Consider the following 16,792-nt stretch of genomic DNA (forward strand, 5'->3'; position numbering starts at 1 on the left):
TAAGTGCTTGGGAGAGTACAGTACAACAACAATAAACAGACACATTCCCTTCCCACAATGAGCTTACAGTCTAGAGATAAGGGAACTATGAAATTCCTCTAGTTTGAAATCCTAACTACCAGACTTACATCCTGGACTTCCATAAATATTTTCCCCTGGGGAGTCCACCATATACAACTGTCCCCTGACATGCTCTAGAATTGGAGTAACCCACAAAAGAGGGATTGGCTAAGGAGTATTTTTTTAAAGGATATTTGTTAGGTGCTTACTATGTGCTAGGCACTGTACTAAGAGCTGGGTAGATATCAATATAATTAGGTTGGACACAGTCCCTGTCCCTCGTGGAGCTCATAGTCTAAGTAAGCACTTCTATTGGAGGCTTGGTAATCCATTTATCAAACCACAACCTCACCCAACCATTCCCCGCAAATCTGTCCTGCTCCCTAACAGAATCTCCAATCTTTTGACCCCAACCAATATTCTAAAGCGATCAGCTCCATTTGATCTCCATACCAAAACTACCTTCTCTTGGGGCAAAAATCGAAGCCCTCAACACCTCCTTTCCACTGAACCCAGCTCCCTCTCTCCCCTGTCCCTCTAGCAATCTCGTACAATTAACCCACAATCATGATCACTTCCTTAATCCGCTTTCTCCACTCTTGTGATCGAACTGCTGAGTGTTGCTGGCAGAGATCCAGACACCTGGCTGATCTCATCTATCTTAAAATTCATTTTCACCAGCTATACTTCTGCCCCCTCCTCTTCTTGACGATAAGCAGCGTGGCTAGAGAAGCAGCGTGGCTCAGTGGAAAGAGCACGGGCTTTGGAGTCAGGGCTCATGAGTTCGAATCCCAGCTCTGCCACTTGTCAGCTGTGTGACTGTGGGCGAGTCACTTAACTTCTCTGTGCCTCAGTTCCCTCATCTGTAAAATGGGGATTAAGACTGTGAGCCCCACGTGGGACAACCTGATTCCCCTATGTCTACCCCAGCGCTTAGAACAGTGCTCGGCACATAGTAAGCGCTTAACAAATACCAACATTATTATTATTATTATTATTCTCCATCCTAAGTGACTCCCATGCCCATTGCTCCCACCAGCTGTTTCGGGTATTTAAATCCCATCTCAAATCTCCCATTCCCTGAACCCCCACCTCTCTTCTAGCGCCAGCTTGCTCAATGTGCCTCTGGCTCATCTATATCACCACCGACCCCTTTCTCATGTTTACCCTCTGGCCTGGATCCCCCCCCCCATATATGCCAGACTACTCTCCCCACCTTCAAGGCCATATGAATCAATAAATCACATATTTACCGAGCACTTACTGTATGCACAGCACTGTACTAAGTGCTTGGGCGAGTACAATATAACAGTATTGGTGGGCACATTCCCTGCCCACAATGAGCTTACAGTCTACAGTCTGAGGTTACATCTCCTCCAAGAGGACTTCTCCAATTAAGTTCTCTTTTTTGGCAACTCCTTCTCCCTTCTGCATCGCTTTGACCTTTAAACACTGATCACCCTTTGACCTTTAAACACCCCATCCTCAGCCCCACAGCACTTACATGAATGACTCCCCTCTAGTCTGGAAGTTCCTTGTGAGTAGGAAACATACCTACCAACTCTGCTAATTTGTTCTCTTCCAAGAGCTTAATAAAATGCTCTTTACATTTACACTAAATTCTCAGTAAACACAATCAATTAATATTCAAATTTATGTATTAAAATGTTGATCATTAAAGTCTACCAACTCAGCTGTATTTTACTCTCCCAAGTGCTTAGTACAGTGGTCTGCACACAGTAAGTGCTTAATAAATATCATTGACTGATAGTCATTTCCTTAGAAGAGATGACCAAACTGTGAAAACGGTAGTTCATATTAGAGCACATTCATTTTTCTTTATTAGGTTTTTTCTTGCCATTCACCTGGAGAATTTTCCTGATCAATTACTGATTCCCTAAAGTCTGTGGGCTTTGATAAATCCTTCTGAAATGGCTTCCAGTTCTGATGGAGTAGCAGAGTATGGCTGGGGCCTTAAGCAATCTTGGATAAACATCTTAAATGATTGAGGGTTAACTGTGTGATTCATTTGGAACACATAAATACATACCGGAACCTTCTCCTTCCATTCCAATAGGTCCAGCTTGAGGAGTCTCTCCATTCTTTAGACAGTTATGAATATAGGTTGCCTTCCACCTGGCATATTTTCTGTGTTTAACATTCTGAAGAAAGACAAATAGAGTATGTCTCACTAAAAATAACAGCGTTTCCAATATTGCTTTCTAGTCAAAGAAATCATTTGATTTTCTGTAAATTTTAGGGAATTTAAACAAAAACAAGCATTGACAATTTTGCTTTTCCACATATGATCATGAGGAGATAGAGGCTTGGCTGATGTCCCCTATTCCTGCTCAGTCACAGATTTCCCAGTAGTTCTGGAATATTTTTCCCAGAAGTCCTCTGCAACATTAAACCAATACACTACCAGGCAGTCACCTAATTCAGATAATCAGTATTTATCTTTACCTTCATCTCCTGTGTGGCTACCAGTGACATGGTCCGAAGGGACAAAGCTCAAGGAATCCTGCTCCAACAACCCCGGTACATATGCAACTTATGTGAGTTGGAGGAAAAAGATCAGATAATGTGCAGCTGTGCTGCAGAATTAAATAGACAATTTAGAAGTATGGGAATAGTACCTTCAATCTGAACAGAGTGTAAAAACCATGACGAGCTACAAAGGAAAAAAAACACATTTCAGGTAGTTGGAAGAGAAGAGAATTGTATTTTCCCATTAAAGGGCAAGGAGACACTTCCATTAAGGGCTGATGGCTTGAACACTTTAAATAGTAAATGACTGGTACACTGCAACTCACTATGAATTTGGTGCCTCAAGGATATACACCACCAGTGCAATCTTCCTTCACTATCATTCTCCCTTGAGGATAGGAGGGCTTTCAGGGAAGTGGTCTCCCCCTCTAAGACTAAACTTGTTGTGGGCAAGGAACGTATCTTCCAAGGCTGTTGTATTGGAAGTGTTCAATAATTACCATCGACTGGTTGGTTGTTCAACTGACTGCTACACAAGTGCATGGGTTGGGAAGAGGGTAAGAATGGGAGATGGGTCTGAATCAAGGCTCTGGGTTTATTCTAGTTTTATGTGTGGCACCACAGGAAATCCAGAGACTTGGACCATCAATCAAAGCATATTCTACTCAGCAGTTGCAAGTGTCCCTACTTTCACAGCCTGAAAAAGAGAAGGTACAAAATCTTCAGTATAGCTACATTCCTGACTATTAGAACTTGATCAGAATTTTGATTCCCTTGAATGATCTTTTAGCCTTAAAAAAACCCCCTCAAGTTTAAACTTGGCTGGTTAATCTCCATCTCAAGTAAACACTGGGATATGGCTTGGGGTGGAAAAATACAAAGAATTTCATGACCACATACAAAGATAGAAGACAATTTAGTGGGTTCAGGAACTCTAAAAGGAAGTGCTTAATTTCAGAAGCCAAATGCAGAGGAAATGGAATTAAACAATGTGATAGGTAGTATGAAATTCATAAGATGGTTCAGTGATTAAACAATTTTTAAGATAAAAATGCTTTTCAACCTTTAACTCTTGAACAGAAGCAAACGGTCAAGAAATGTGAAAGCAACTCTTTTTTTTTAAACATACTGGACACACCAATTTTACTTCTGCTTAGCAACAAAGGTTGAAGCTTGTATGAGGCCCACTAATTCTAACTCTTCATCCTATCTGAGATCTTCTATTTGCCTTACTACTACTAATAATAATAATGTTGGTATTTGTTAAGCACTTACTATGTGCAGAGCACTGTTCTAAGCACTGGTAGATACAGGGTAATCAGGTTGTCCCACGTGAGGCTCACAGTTAATCCCCATTTTAAAGATGAGGTACTGAGGCACAGAGAAGTTACTTGCCCACAGTCACACAGCTGACAAGTGGTTGCTAATCAGTTGTGGATTATTAGTGATCTGGTTGTCCTGCTAATTTACATATCCTGTGGGAAGAGAGAGAACAGCCTCATAGAGGTTCCCTGGATTTTGATCAGTTATCAAGTTTTCACAGGTCTTTAGCCTCTCTTCCAATCAATCAATACCATTTACTGAACAGTTATTATTTGCAGAGTACTATACTAAGCGCTTGGGAGAGTACAATGCAACAGAATTAGCAGACACGTTCCATATCGAGATTTCAGACTAAAGAGGGAGGCAGATATTAATATGAAGAAGAAATTTACAAAATATAATTTAAAGATATGTACATAAGTCCTGTGGGGTTGGGAATGGGGGAACATCAAATGTCCAAAAGTCACAGTCTGAAGTAATTTGATGACACAGAAGGGAGAATAAGCTGGGGAAAAGAGGGCTTAATGGGGGAAGACCTCTTGGGAAGATGTAACGTTAAGGCTTCGAAGGGGAGAGAGTGGTGGTGTGGCATATATGGAGGGGAGGGAAGTTCCAGGCTAGGAGGAGAAAGGGGCTGGTGGCAAGATACATGAGATCGGGGCACAGTGAATAAGCTGGTGCTAGACTACGGAAATGTGCAGACTTAGATATGGTAGGAGATTAGTGAGGTAGGGTAGCGTGGGCTGGCTCAGTGATTTAAGGCCAATAGTAAGGAGTTTCTGTTTGATACGGAGGTGGACAGTCATAGGAGGTGTGGGGACACATGGACTCTCTCCCAATTATTATTCTCCGATTCCAATAATAATAATAATAATGATAATGTTATTTATTAAGCACTTACCATGTACAGAGCACTGTTCTAAGCACTGGGGTAGATACAGGGTAATCAGGTTATCCCACATGAGGCTCACAGTCTTAATCCCCATTTTACAGATGAGGTCCTGAGGCACAGAGAAATTAAGTGACTTGTCCACAGCCACACAGCTGAGAAGTGGCAGAGCCAGGATTCGAACCCATGACTTCTGACTCCCAAGCCCGGGCTCTTTCCACTGAGCTACAATTCTACTCACCAATTTTCCTCTTCTCACACTGTCCAATCTTGAGAAAACTATCTTACTTCAAGGCTTAAAAAATTAGGCATTCACAATTCATAAGAATTTAAATACTATGAAACATTCACTTTTTCTAGACTATTTTGAAAAACAATGAAATAGCATTAGCTGCAGAATCAAGAATCCTACTCTAATTGTTCATTAGCTCTAAGTTGGGCAAAAGAGGATCACTGGATTCCTCATAGATCTCTGACACCAGTTTGTTGGTGTACAGAAAAAGAAAGTTCTTCATTTGCTTTAGGGGACATGAAAATCTGGGAAAGGATTAAAAAGGGAGAGCTAAAAGTTCGTCTCCTCCAATTCTCTCCTTGACCCCCTCCAATCTGTTTTTTGTCCACTTCACTACACAGAAACCACCTCTTGAAAGGTCACAAATGATCTCCTTGCCAAATCCAATGGTCTTTACTCCATCCTAATCCTCCTGTACCTCTCAACTGCTTTGAACACTGTCGACCAACCCCTTCTCCTGGAACCAATATCCAACTTCGACTTCACGGACACTGTCCTCTCCTGGTTCTCCTCCGATCTCTCTGGCCACTCATTCTCCAATTTATTCGTGGGCTCCTCCCCTGCCTCCCGCTTCCTAACTGTGGGAGTCCCTCAAGGTTCAATTCTGGGTCCCCTTCTATTAGCCATCCACACCTACTCCTTTGGAAGACTCATTCGCTCCCTTGGCTTTAACTACCATCTCTATGTGGATAATTCTCAAGTCTATATCTCCAGCCCTGATCTCTCCTCTGCAGTCTTGCATTTTCTCCTGCCTTCAAGACATCTCTACTTGGATGCCCCACCGAAATCTCTCACTTAACATGTCCAAAAAAAGAACTCCTTTTCTTCCCACCCGAACTCTGTGCTTCCCATGATCTTCCCATCACTGTAAAAAGCACAACCACCCTTCCTGTCTCACAAGCCCGTAACCTTGGTGTTATTTTCAAATCATCTCTCTCATTCAACCCACATATTCAGTCTGTCATGAAATCCGGCTGGTTCAACCTTCACAACATTGCTAAAATCCACTCTTTCCTCTTCATCCAAACTGCTACTAACATTAATCCAAGCACTTATTCTATCCGGCCTTGATGACTGTATCAGCCTCCTTGCTGACCTCACTGCCTCCTGTCTCTCCCCACTCCAGTCCACCCTCACTCTGCTGCCTGGGTCACTTTTCTACAAAAACATTAAGTTCATTGTTCCCCATTCCTCCAGAACCTCAAGTGGTTGCCCATCCACCTCTAGATCAAATACAAACTCCTTACCATAGCTTTATAGTACTCTATCACCTTGAGGAGCAGCATGGCATAGTGGATAAAGAATGAGCCTGGGAGGCAGAAAATCATGGGTTCTAATCCCAGTTTCACCACTTGGCTGCTGTGGGGCCTTGGGCAAGTTACTTCACTTCTCGGTGCCTCAGTTACCTCATCTGTACAATGGGGATTGAGACGGTGAGCCCCATGTGGGACAGGGATTGTGTGCAAGCCAATTTGCTTGTATCAACCCCAGTGTTTAGTACCATGCCTGGCACATAGTAAGTGCTTAACAAATACTACAATTATTATTATTATCACTTGCCTCCTCCTACCTTAACTCACTGCTCTATTACAACCCAACCCACATACTTGCCTCCTCTAATGCAAACTTACTCACTGTACCTCGATATCATCTATCTCGCCTCTGACCTCTCACCCACATCCTGCCTCTGACCTGGAATACCCTCCCTTTTCATGACCCACGGACAATTACTTTTCCCCACCTTCACAGCCTTATCGAAGGCACATTTCCTCCAAGAGGCCTTCCATGACAAAGTCCTCATTTCCTCTTCTTCCACTCCCTTCAGCCTCACTCTTGCACTTGGATTTGCCCTCTTTATTCACCTCTCCCTCAACCCCACAGTTCTCATGTACATATCCGTAATTTATTTACATAAATGTCTGCCTCTTCTTTTAGACTGTAAGCTCGTTGTGGGTAAGGAACATGTCTACCAACTTCGTTGTATTGTACTCTCTCAGGCACTTAATACAATGCTCTACATAATAATAATAATGATGATATTTGTTAAGCGCTAACTATGTGCCAAGCATTGTTCTAAGCACAGGGGAGGATACAAGGTAATCAGGTTGTCCCACATGCCCTTCTTTCCCTCCCCAATCTCCTTACTCCCTCCCTCTGCTCTACCCCCTTCCCCTCCCCACAGCATTTGTGTATGTGTTATTACTCTATTTATATGCATAATGAGGTGCATATGTCTATGATTCTATTTATCTTGATGTTACTGATGCCTGACTACTTGTTTTAAAACATTTTGTTGTCTATCTCCCCCTTTTAGACTGTGAGCCCACTGATGGGCAAGGATCGTCTCTGCTGCTGAATTGTACATTCCAAGTGCTTAGTACAGTGCTCTGCACACAGTAAGAGCTCAATAAATACAATTGAATGAATGAATAGGGCCCACAATAAGCTCAAGTATTTTCCCAATGCTTAGTAGTGTGCTCTGCACATAGTAAGCACTCAATATGATTGACTGATTAAATGAATGGAACCAATCAATACTATTATTAAGGATTTAGTACTTGGACATGATTCCTGTCTTCAAGAATCTTAACAGTCAAGCCAACAAATCATTATTACTCATCCAAAAACTATTACTAACTCTCTTTCTGATAGGATGCTGTGCAAAGTGCATCACGAAGCAAACTGCTATTGACTGACTCTGCCCTTCAGAAGCTTGAGGTTTATGTCATAAGAATCCTTACTACACCTTGAAATGTATGGATGGCTCTTAAATAGAATATGGACAGATGGGTTCAGTCCCACATAAGGATCCTAATCCTAAAAGCAGGATGGGAGGGAGGCCTGACACACAAGTAAAGACAGAGTACCAAAGAAAGAAACAGAAGACAAGATGTTTTAAATGAATTCAAAATTATTTTAAAAACTGTTCACTGTTGCCTGGAATGGACAATCCTCAGTCTCTTCAGATAGCAAAAGGACTAAATCCGACAAACAGCCCCACCAGTATAACTGTGCACAGAAGCAGCATGGTGTAGTGGATAATAATAATTACTGTATTTGTTAAACGCTTACTGTGTGCCGGCACTATACTAAGCGCTGGGGTGGATTCAAGCGAATCAGGCTGGACACAGACCATGTCCCACATGGGACTCAAAGTCTTAATCACCATTTTACAGATGAGGTAACTGAGGCACAGGGAAGCTATGTGACTTTCCCAAGGCCACACAGTAGACAAGTGGTGGAGCAGAACTAGAACCCATGAGCACAGGCTTGGGAGTGAGAAGGTCAAGGGTTCTAATCCCGGCTATACCACTTGTCTACTGTGTGACCTTGGACAAGTCACTTCACTTCTCTGTGCCTCAGTTACCTTATCTCTAAAATGGGGATTGAGACCCTTAGCCTACATCCAACCCTATTTGCTTGTATCACCCCAGGGTTAGTGCAGTGTCTTGCACATAGTAAGCACTTAAGAAATACCATTAATTACTATTATTATTATTGCAATGGGTACTCAGTAAATGCTGATTAATGAGTCTAACAGTGAGGAGGGTCAGCGTCTACCTGCCCTTCAATGCTGCAGGGACCAGGACTTGCTACAGCGGCATCGAACAGGAAGATCGGGATGATTCTAGTGATCCAGTTGCCCTTGGGAACGTAATAATTCTAGAGAAGGGAGGGAGCTCAGGAGCCTTGCAGTCTGGCCCTCTGGAATGCCTTCTCTTCCCTTGGGGCAAGACTTGACTTCTATTGGATTGGGCAGGAACTAAATAGCCTCCCAGGGTTGCTGCCAGTATGATGATTTTAAAATAATGCACAGAGTGTGACATTTAGAGATTATTCAAAAAATTGGTCCAGTCACTTCATTAGTAGTTTCTTACTGAAATAAAAAAGATAACAACATGAAATGTGCTCTTTTCATAAGTATAAACTGATTCTTCATTAGAACAGGGAAAACAACATTACCTTCTTTTAATTTCAAGCTGTGCACTATTTTTGTGGGGGTGGGGAGAGTAACAATAACTCCCTGTTCGATTCCCTCCGACTTAGACTGTGGGCCCCATGAAGAACAGTTACTGTGTTCAAACTGATTATCTTGTATCTACTCCAGTGCTTAGGACAGTGCTTGGCACATAGTAAGTGCTGAATACTATAACCATCATCATTTGAACTCCTAGTGCTTAGTAAGAATCTTCTGCAAATGATAAATAGAAGTTTTAACTCTCCCTATTGGCAGATTTTCCAGTTTCCTCTTCTTGGAAACAAGACATCGGATATGAAAAAAACAAGGTAAGAGGAAGTTTGTGAGATGTCAATATTTTTGAAACTCTGACCTTCTTTTGGGTAATCTGATGTCTGTTTCTGGGAAACAGAAACTGCAATAATACTTTCAACTTTCACCTATGGCCTTTGGGTTCTTGTTTTCCCAGAAATTTGTACTGGATCGATGAAAATAATTGACTTTGATGGAAAATTATGGAAAATAGATAGCCATTAGAGCCAGTGGTGGGCCTCAAAAAATAAATATCTCTCATTTTTCACCAGTAACTTGTTTCATTTGAGTGATCACATTGGTTAGATCTCATTTTGTATGTTTGTTTTCTTCAACTTCCATGACCTTAATCATGATAGGCTTCTGGACAATCGTGGTTTCCCTGACCCAGACTACCTGGAGGAGTAGACGACTACTACAGTGTGTGTGGACTTCACATATTTCACTTCAATCACTCCCATTTGTTCACTCCTACAATGGAAACATTCATTAGTGTAGTCCTACTGCTTTGCCAATAATTTGAACATCAGAAGTAAATTCTCTCAATAATACTACACAAACTGGATCCAGGCCACAGGTGGGCAAGTAAGCAGGATCAGCCACTTCCCTTTTTCATGGATTCTCTCACTGCCCTGACCCAAGAACAAGAACTTCTCAAGAGGCATAATTCTTTAGTTCCTAACATGCCCTTCCTACTGTTTTCAAGCTCTAGTTTTTCTAATTATATGATGGCACCTATAATTTTTTTTTTCTTAATGGCACTTACTAGGTGACAGACTGGTTTGTTTGTTGACGTTTCTCCTATTCCTCAGTTTTCACAAGAAAATGGAAAAGGCCTTCCCCGACCCTTACTAAGTGACTAAGTGTCAATCTCTTTGATGGCATATGGGTTAGTGAATAGTAGTGTCTGCTGATTTTGAGGTCCATTCGATTCCGTTGCCAGAGGCTGCACCCATGACAGAGTGGACTTCATATGTCAAAGAAGAATTTAATATGTATATATACCAATGGTAAAATATTTTGAATTATATGTGCACATCTCCCAGCACCCGAAGCTGTATCATCCTTTTAGCTACCTTTAGTATTTATGAATTTATCCACGCTCTCCTTAACACTCCTGCATATGGCCACTCCATTTATTTATTTAAATAGCACTGTAAATATTTACATGTTTGTCTTCTTCATTAAAGGGTAAATTCCTCGTGGGCAGGACACACCTACAGATGTACTGTTACTAATGATGAGTAGATCTGCCATTAGCTAATGCTAAATTGAAATCGGCTTTAAGTGCTCAACTTAAGACCATCAAAATACATGAAGGTTGATGATAACTGGAATGGAGGTGTTTGCACCAGAGTAAACTTTTCGCAAAGTGACAAAATAGAAAAGCACTGAAATTCATTTGTGCTATCCTTTAAAAGATTATATTGTGAATAGATTATATTATACTCTCGCAAGTACTTAGTACAGCACTCTGTACACAGTAAGTGCTCAATAAATACAAACGACTAAGAGAATCAGGTATAGGCAAAATAGTTTTACTCTTCATAAAAAATCTAACAAAAAATTTAAATAATTAAAATCACAATGTATTCTTTTAGAAATCAAATAATTCAACATCCTATCTTATCATAACATTTTGGATGTACAATCCTTTTAGCTAAGGTTTCTGCAAAATCAGCCTAAAATGAACGTTCACCACGTGCCAGTCAACTGGACTAAGTGTTGGTGCAGAGACAAACCAATGAGATTAGTCCCAACTTGCCCTTCTCAAGGTTAGCCAACTAAGACACTGGGAGAGGAAGGTGTCTCATCTCCATTTTCATAAGAGTAAAATTTAAGCCTAAAGAAGTATGGTGATTTGCCTAAGTACATGGAGTAGGTGAAAGGCAGAACTGGAAATAGAACCTGAGCCTTCTGATTACCAGTGTCATGTTCAGTCCACCAGCTAATATTAGCTCAGTTAATATGCTTTCACTGATTTGTGCATAAAACATCAAAAGACCATATTTAGAGTGACTAGATCAATAGGGGTTAATAAATTCACATCTCTACTCAACTGAGATGTGTGAAAAATCAGGATTGAAAAGAAGCTCAAAGCTCAAACTTATTTATACTCACTCTCAAAATTTCATACATATGTTTATCGACTATTTATTTTGACCACCCCAACTGTAAATACTTTTATGCTTACACCCATTTAGGGAACCTGTCAATTCTTTATTCTCTATTTCCCAAGCATCTAGTACAGTGAACTGCACTAAATAGGCAATCGATAAATATTACTTGCACGATAATTTTCTGTTCTGTTCGGAGTCCAACAGTCACTGGAGCCACAGACTTGGATTTCCTAACTTTCTACAGGTTCGGAAGACATGTTTTCACAGTCTCTTCCCATTGCCTACAACATGGCAAAATGTGAGGCCTGATGATGAAGGGGAGGGGCAACTGTGTGTCGTTTAAAGGTTTATGAGGGCCTTAGTCATAGTTCATACTGGTACCCATATTCCAAACTGCACACCACTGTGAATCAGACAACTGGTGTTCATGATTGCTTCCTGAAATAAGCCAGCACTGGTTGAATTTTGGATATGAACTTAAGCAAACTATTTAAAATACAATTTACCATCATCTTGAGAAACTGTCAAGAATTTGTCTTCAGCTTTGAAAGTTTTCAAAATTTTCAAAAATCTGCTGTGTGAGCATAAACCAACTGATAGAACATTCTTTCATAGAAAATGTTCAATTAATTATATTTCTTTGAAAAAAATACAGAGAAAAATCAATCATTTGCTATCCTAATATGGCAAATATTAGAATTTTACTATTTTATGCAAAAATGGTGTCACATTTGGGAAGTATGTAATTTCTAAAATCCTTTAACAAAGTTTTGAAGACAAATGGCATTTTCATTTCACCTTTCTGAATCTTAATTTTGTGTCTGTAAAATTCAGTACGAGGAAACCAGAAATGAAGAGTTAACTAAAAAGACCCTCAGATTCCTTTTGACTAGGGTTCAAGTAATCACTATAGATTTGTACCCACAATAACTTTCTTTCTTCATTTCCCTCAAATATTTTTCCTCTCACTTCTCCACTTTTCTTTATCCTGACCTTTCTTTTTCCTTTCTCCACTGTTTTGTTTCATTATCTTCTTCCTCTCACTTAACACTGTTTTCCTTCCTTTTAACTCCTTGGAGCTACAGGTGGAAACAGGAAAATGTGGAAGCAAATGGATGGAGACATCTCAACTCTTGTTTTTTGTTTCATTTTACTTTGTTTTTATAAGAGGCTTTTGCACTTCGCCTGTTTTCATGATTGAAGTTCAGGCCAAAATATGAACCTAGATGCCAGTCTACAGAGTGGACAGTATATATTTTGACTTGGGGAAATCACGGAGGAATTGGAATATATCCTTTCACTCCACAAGAACTGAGATTAATCTCCATTTGCCTTTCAATCAATTTTATGCAACAACGTTTGACAACGCACTCCGCAGCGCCAAAAATGACATTAAATACATTTTCAGTTACTCCAAGAAAATTAGGTCAATGTAAATGTAAAAGTAAATGAAATACAAATAAAATTGAAAGCCCTAAAATATGAGCAGGATACTCTATTTTGAAGACTGTACTCCCGAAGTGAACACATAAGACTTACAAATATTTATAATCAATTATAAACCAGTAGAGTGCCATAATTTACCACTACACCTATAGATTATTATGGTTAACTTCTAACCTGAACATGGGACTTCCTTCATGTGACTAAATATTTTTATCAGCATCCCAGAACTAATGCCTCTGAATCCTATGTAAGAGGCACATTACCTTACAACACACACAGAGATGAAGTAACAGAATAACAAATCCAAAAGGCAAGGCAATAACGTACTTTTTGTATATGCATACACTTACTTCATCACTGAGTTCCCCAAAAACTGTTAAGACATCTATTAGAAGACTTGCAGTATAGAAAGACTTGATCATATTTCTGCAAGAAACAAACATTAATTTGGCTTTTAACTTGACAAGTTAATGATAAAGTATATGATATGTCAAAAACTATATTAAAATTTGAGTTGATTAAAATAATTTTGAAATATAGGCCTTCCACCTTTCTAAAAATGAGAGTAGAGATAACAGAGAGTTCAAATTTACATATGATAATTAATCAATCAATGTCATTTACTGATGGCTTACTGTGTGCATAACACAGTACTAGGTGCTTGGGAAAGTAAAATAAACAGATTCAAATGTCAAGTAAAATATATTTTTCCAGGGCATAACACATTTCTTATACAGGTTTCAAATTCCTATCAAAATTTGATTGTATCACAAAAACTAAAATCAGCTGTAAAAATTATTAGGTATGGCATTTTACTTTAGAAAAGATCATTTAAGCCAAGGTTTGCAATTCAATACCAGTAGTTTTAGAACCAGAAAGGACCCTTATCATTTGACAATGATTTAGAAATGTTAATAAAAGTGATATATACTGTATTGGGGATGAATCCATTTAAACATATGAAATAACTGTTCACTAATATGAAGGATACTTGTCTCCCAAAGAGAAAAGAAAAAAATCAAATTTAGAAAAGAAAATAGAAAGAGTAACTTTTCTTTGATCATCACTTACTTATGAAATCTTCCAGCTCGATCTTCATTGTCTGCATACAGAAACATCTTCAGAGCGTAAGTCTCCAAATGGGCACAACCAACTATTTCCTGAGTGATAGCTTCATTGTCGCCCAATTGCTTCTTAAGCTGAAATTAAGCAAACATAACTATTTTAAGTCCATTTAAAGCAGTTAGATAGTGTTTCTGGGATAACAGTGGTTTAGATTGTCCAAGGCAGACTAGAAGTCAAAGAGGATTAAGACAGAACGAGTAGATCACTGAGACATTGGACAGAGAGGTTACAGTGGAATGAAGAGGCAGAAATCAGACTGTAGTGAGTCAAGAAGGGAAGTGGAGAAGTGGAAGTGGAGACAGCAAGTGTATTCAACCTTTTGAGGAATTTAGGCAGGTACGAGAGGAAGGTGATGAGGGGATAGAAGAGGGACGACAGAGGGTTACAGTCCCCGGTCCCTATTGGGGATAGCTTCCAGGCCAGGTTCCAAGTGGGAGTAATTGCCAGTTTCTACGCTCCAGTGCTCAGAGGTCACAAGTCCCAAATGGCAGCAGGTTCCAGGCTCCAGTCTGGGGGGGCAGCAGCTTCCACACTCCAGTCTTGGGGGGCCATAGCTGAGAGTCTCTGGCTCTGAGAGGTAGCAGTTTCCAGTTACCAGCTCCAAGTGGTGGTAGTTTCTAGTCTGATGGCTCTAACAGACTTCCAATTTCTGGTCCTGGCCAGCTTACCGTCCTCAGTCCCTGGTCCTGAATGTGAGTAGCTTTTAGTCTCCTGTTCAAAGTGGTGATAGTTTTCAGTTTCCAGTCCTGAAGGTAACAGTTTCAAATCCTGGTTCTGAGTGACACCAGTTTCCAGTCTTGGTCTGAGGTGGCAGCAGTTTCCAGGTCCCCGGTTCAGACTGGTGATAGTTTCCAGTCCTCGACTCAAATGGAGGCCGTTTCCAGTCTCTGATCCTGGAGACCACAACTTACAGTTGCTGATCCTACATCCCAGCACGAACACTTCACTCCTCTAATGCTAACCTTCTCACTGTACCTCGATCTTGTCCATCTTGCAGCCGACATCTCACCCAAGTCTTTCTCCCGGCCTCAAACGCCCTCCCTCCTCATATCCGATAGACAATAACTCTCCCCCAGTTCAAAGACTTAATTTCATTCAATTCACTCAATAGTATTTATTGAGCACTTACTATGTGCAGAGCACTGTACTACGTGCTTGGAATGTACAATTTGGCAACAGATAGAGACAATCCCTGCCCACTGACGGGCTTACAGTCTGATTGGGAGAGACAGGCCTAATGAGAACCCATCTCCTCCAAGAGGTCTTCCCTAACCAAGCCCTCTTTTCCTCTTCTCCCATTCCCTTCTGCATCATCCAGACTCGCTCCCTTTATTCATTCCCCCTACCAGTCCTTAGCACTTATGTTCATATCTGTAATTTATTTATATTAATGTCTGTCTCCCTCTTTAGACTGTAACCTCTTTGTGGGCAGGGAACAAATCTGTTTTTCATTGCATTGTATTCTCCCAAGTGCTTTGTACAGTGCTCTGTACACAGTAAGGGCTCAATAAATACAACTGTCTGACTGACTGGTCCCCAGAAGGGTAGCTTCCAGCCTCGAGCGGGAGTAGCTTCCAGTCTCGGTTCCAAATGGCAGCAGTTTCCAGTCTCCAGTCCTCAGTGGAGGAAGTTTTCAGTCCCTGACCTCGAGTGGCGGCAGTTTTCCGTCTTTGGTTCCAAGCGGCAGCAGCTTTCAGTACCCGGTCCTGAGAGGAGGCAGTTTCCAGCTCCTGGTTCTGTGATGGCACCCGCAGTCCTCAGCGGTGGCTGTTTCCAGTCCCCAATTCCAAGTAGCGGTAGCATCCAGACCCCAGTCCCGAGTGGCGGCAGTTCTCAGTCCCTCATCTACAGTGGTGATAGATTCAAGTCCATTTTTCGAATTGGACTCGAGTGGCAGCCTTTTTCAGCCTCTAGTCCCTCGTCACGGCAGTTTCTGGTCTGCAGTCTGCAGACATAGCAGTTTCTAGGCCCTGATCCACACCGGAGACAGTTTCCAGTTCACAGTCACGGGTGGCCACGGTTGTCTTAAGGGCTTTTCCTCTGTAACAAGGTTTTTATTCAGATATGATTTTGTCCTCTGAAGTGTTTTCTCACTAATTTAGTTTATTTACCTTTCTTGGGATTTGGACTTAAATCTCAGACCTTTCGGGCCACATGGCTGCCTCTCCTCCCTTCCGTTTGAGCACAGTAATTAGCCTACTAACACATTTCATTTTCTCTCTCCATTGCCCTCTGTCTCATGCTTTCTGCCGGGCCCTTATACCGATTCCATGTGCAGACAGAAAGCCTTTTTGTACATACACAAGAGCTTGTTTCTTAATGACTTCAGAAGCAAAATGTATGAAAACTTCAAGATATCAAACAGCATTAGTTACCTGCGCTTTGAACTTACAACGTACATGTCAAATTATCATTACAACCTACTGGTAAATATGTGGTTTTTCTACATATAAAGAAAGCATTTTCTTTAGCCTTAATTTTAGGCAAGGCTTAGTGAAAAAGGAATTTTAGTTTTACCTCAAATGGCTCAGAGGCCTAAAGATGTGTTGAAATGCATAGTTTGAGCACTGCAGAGTAATTCAAAGACCTCTTTTCAAAGATGTTGCAGGAAGCCTTAGGTTTCCTAATAAAATCACTAAAATAAATAACACTGCTACAGCTACAACAGGTGGATTTATGTCTCCTGAATAGACTTACTGTTTAGATTTAAGGAAATCTTCGGCTATCCCTATCGAACAAAAAACAGAAATAACTACACATGGCACTAGCTTACAGTT

At 40.7% G+C, this 16,792-nt stretch overlaps 1 protein-coding gene across 3 annotated transcripts in view; it reads right to left on the reverse strand.

Moving 5' to 3' along the window:
* Positions 1–16,792, reverse strand: part of VTA1 (vesicle trafficking 1) — a 92,758-nt gene that overhangs the window by 38,272 nt on the left and 37,694 nt on the right. For all 3 annotated transcript variants that reach the window (XM_029054737.2, XM_029054745.2, XM_029054733.2), the window contains exons 3-5: positions 13,962–14,089; positions 13,241–13,316; positions 2,111–2,222 (exon numbers count right to left, since the gene is read on the reverse strand). In XM_029054737.2, the coding sequence (XP_028910570.1) occupies positions 2,111–2,222; positions 13,241–13,316; positions 13,962–14,089 (316 nt within the window). The remainder of the gene's footprint in view (positions 1–2,110; positions 2,223–13,240; positions 13,317–13,961; positions 14,090–16,792) is intronic.

This window comes from Ornithorhynchus anatinus, chromosome 2 (genome assembly GCF_004115215.2).
Source record: "Ornithorhynchus anatinus isolate Pmale09 chromosome 2, mOrnAna1.pri.v4, whole genome shotgun sequence".
Lineage (NCBI taxonomy): Eukaryota > Metazoa > Chordata > Mammalia > Monotremata > Ornithorhynchidae > Ornithorhynchus > Ornithorhynchus anatinus.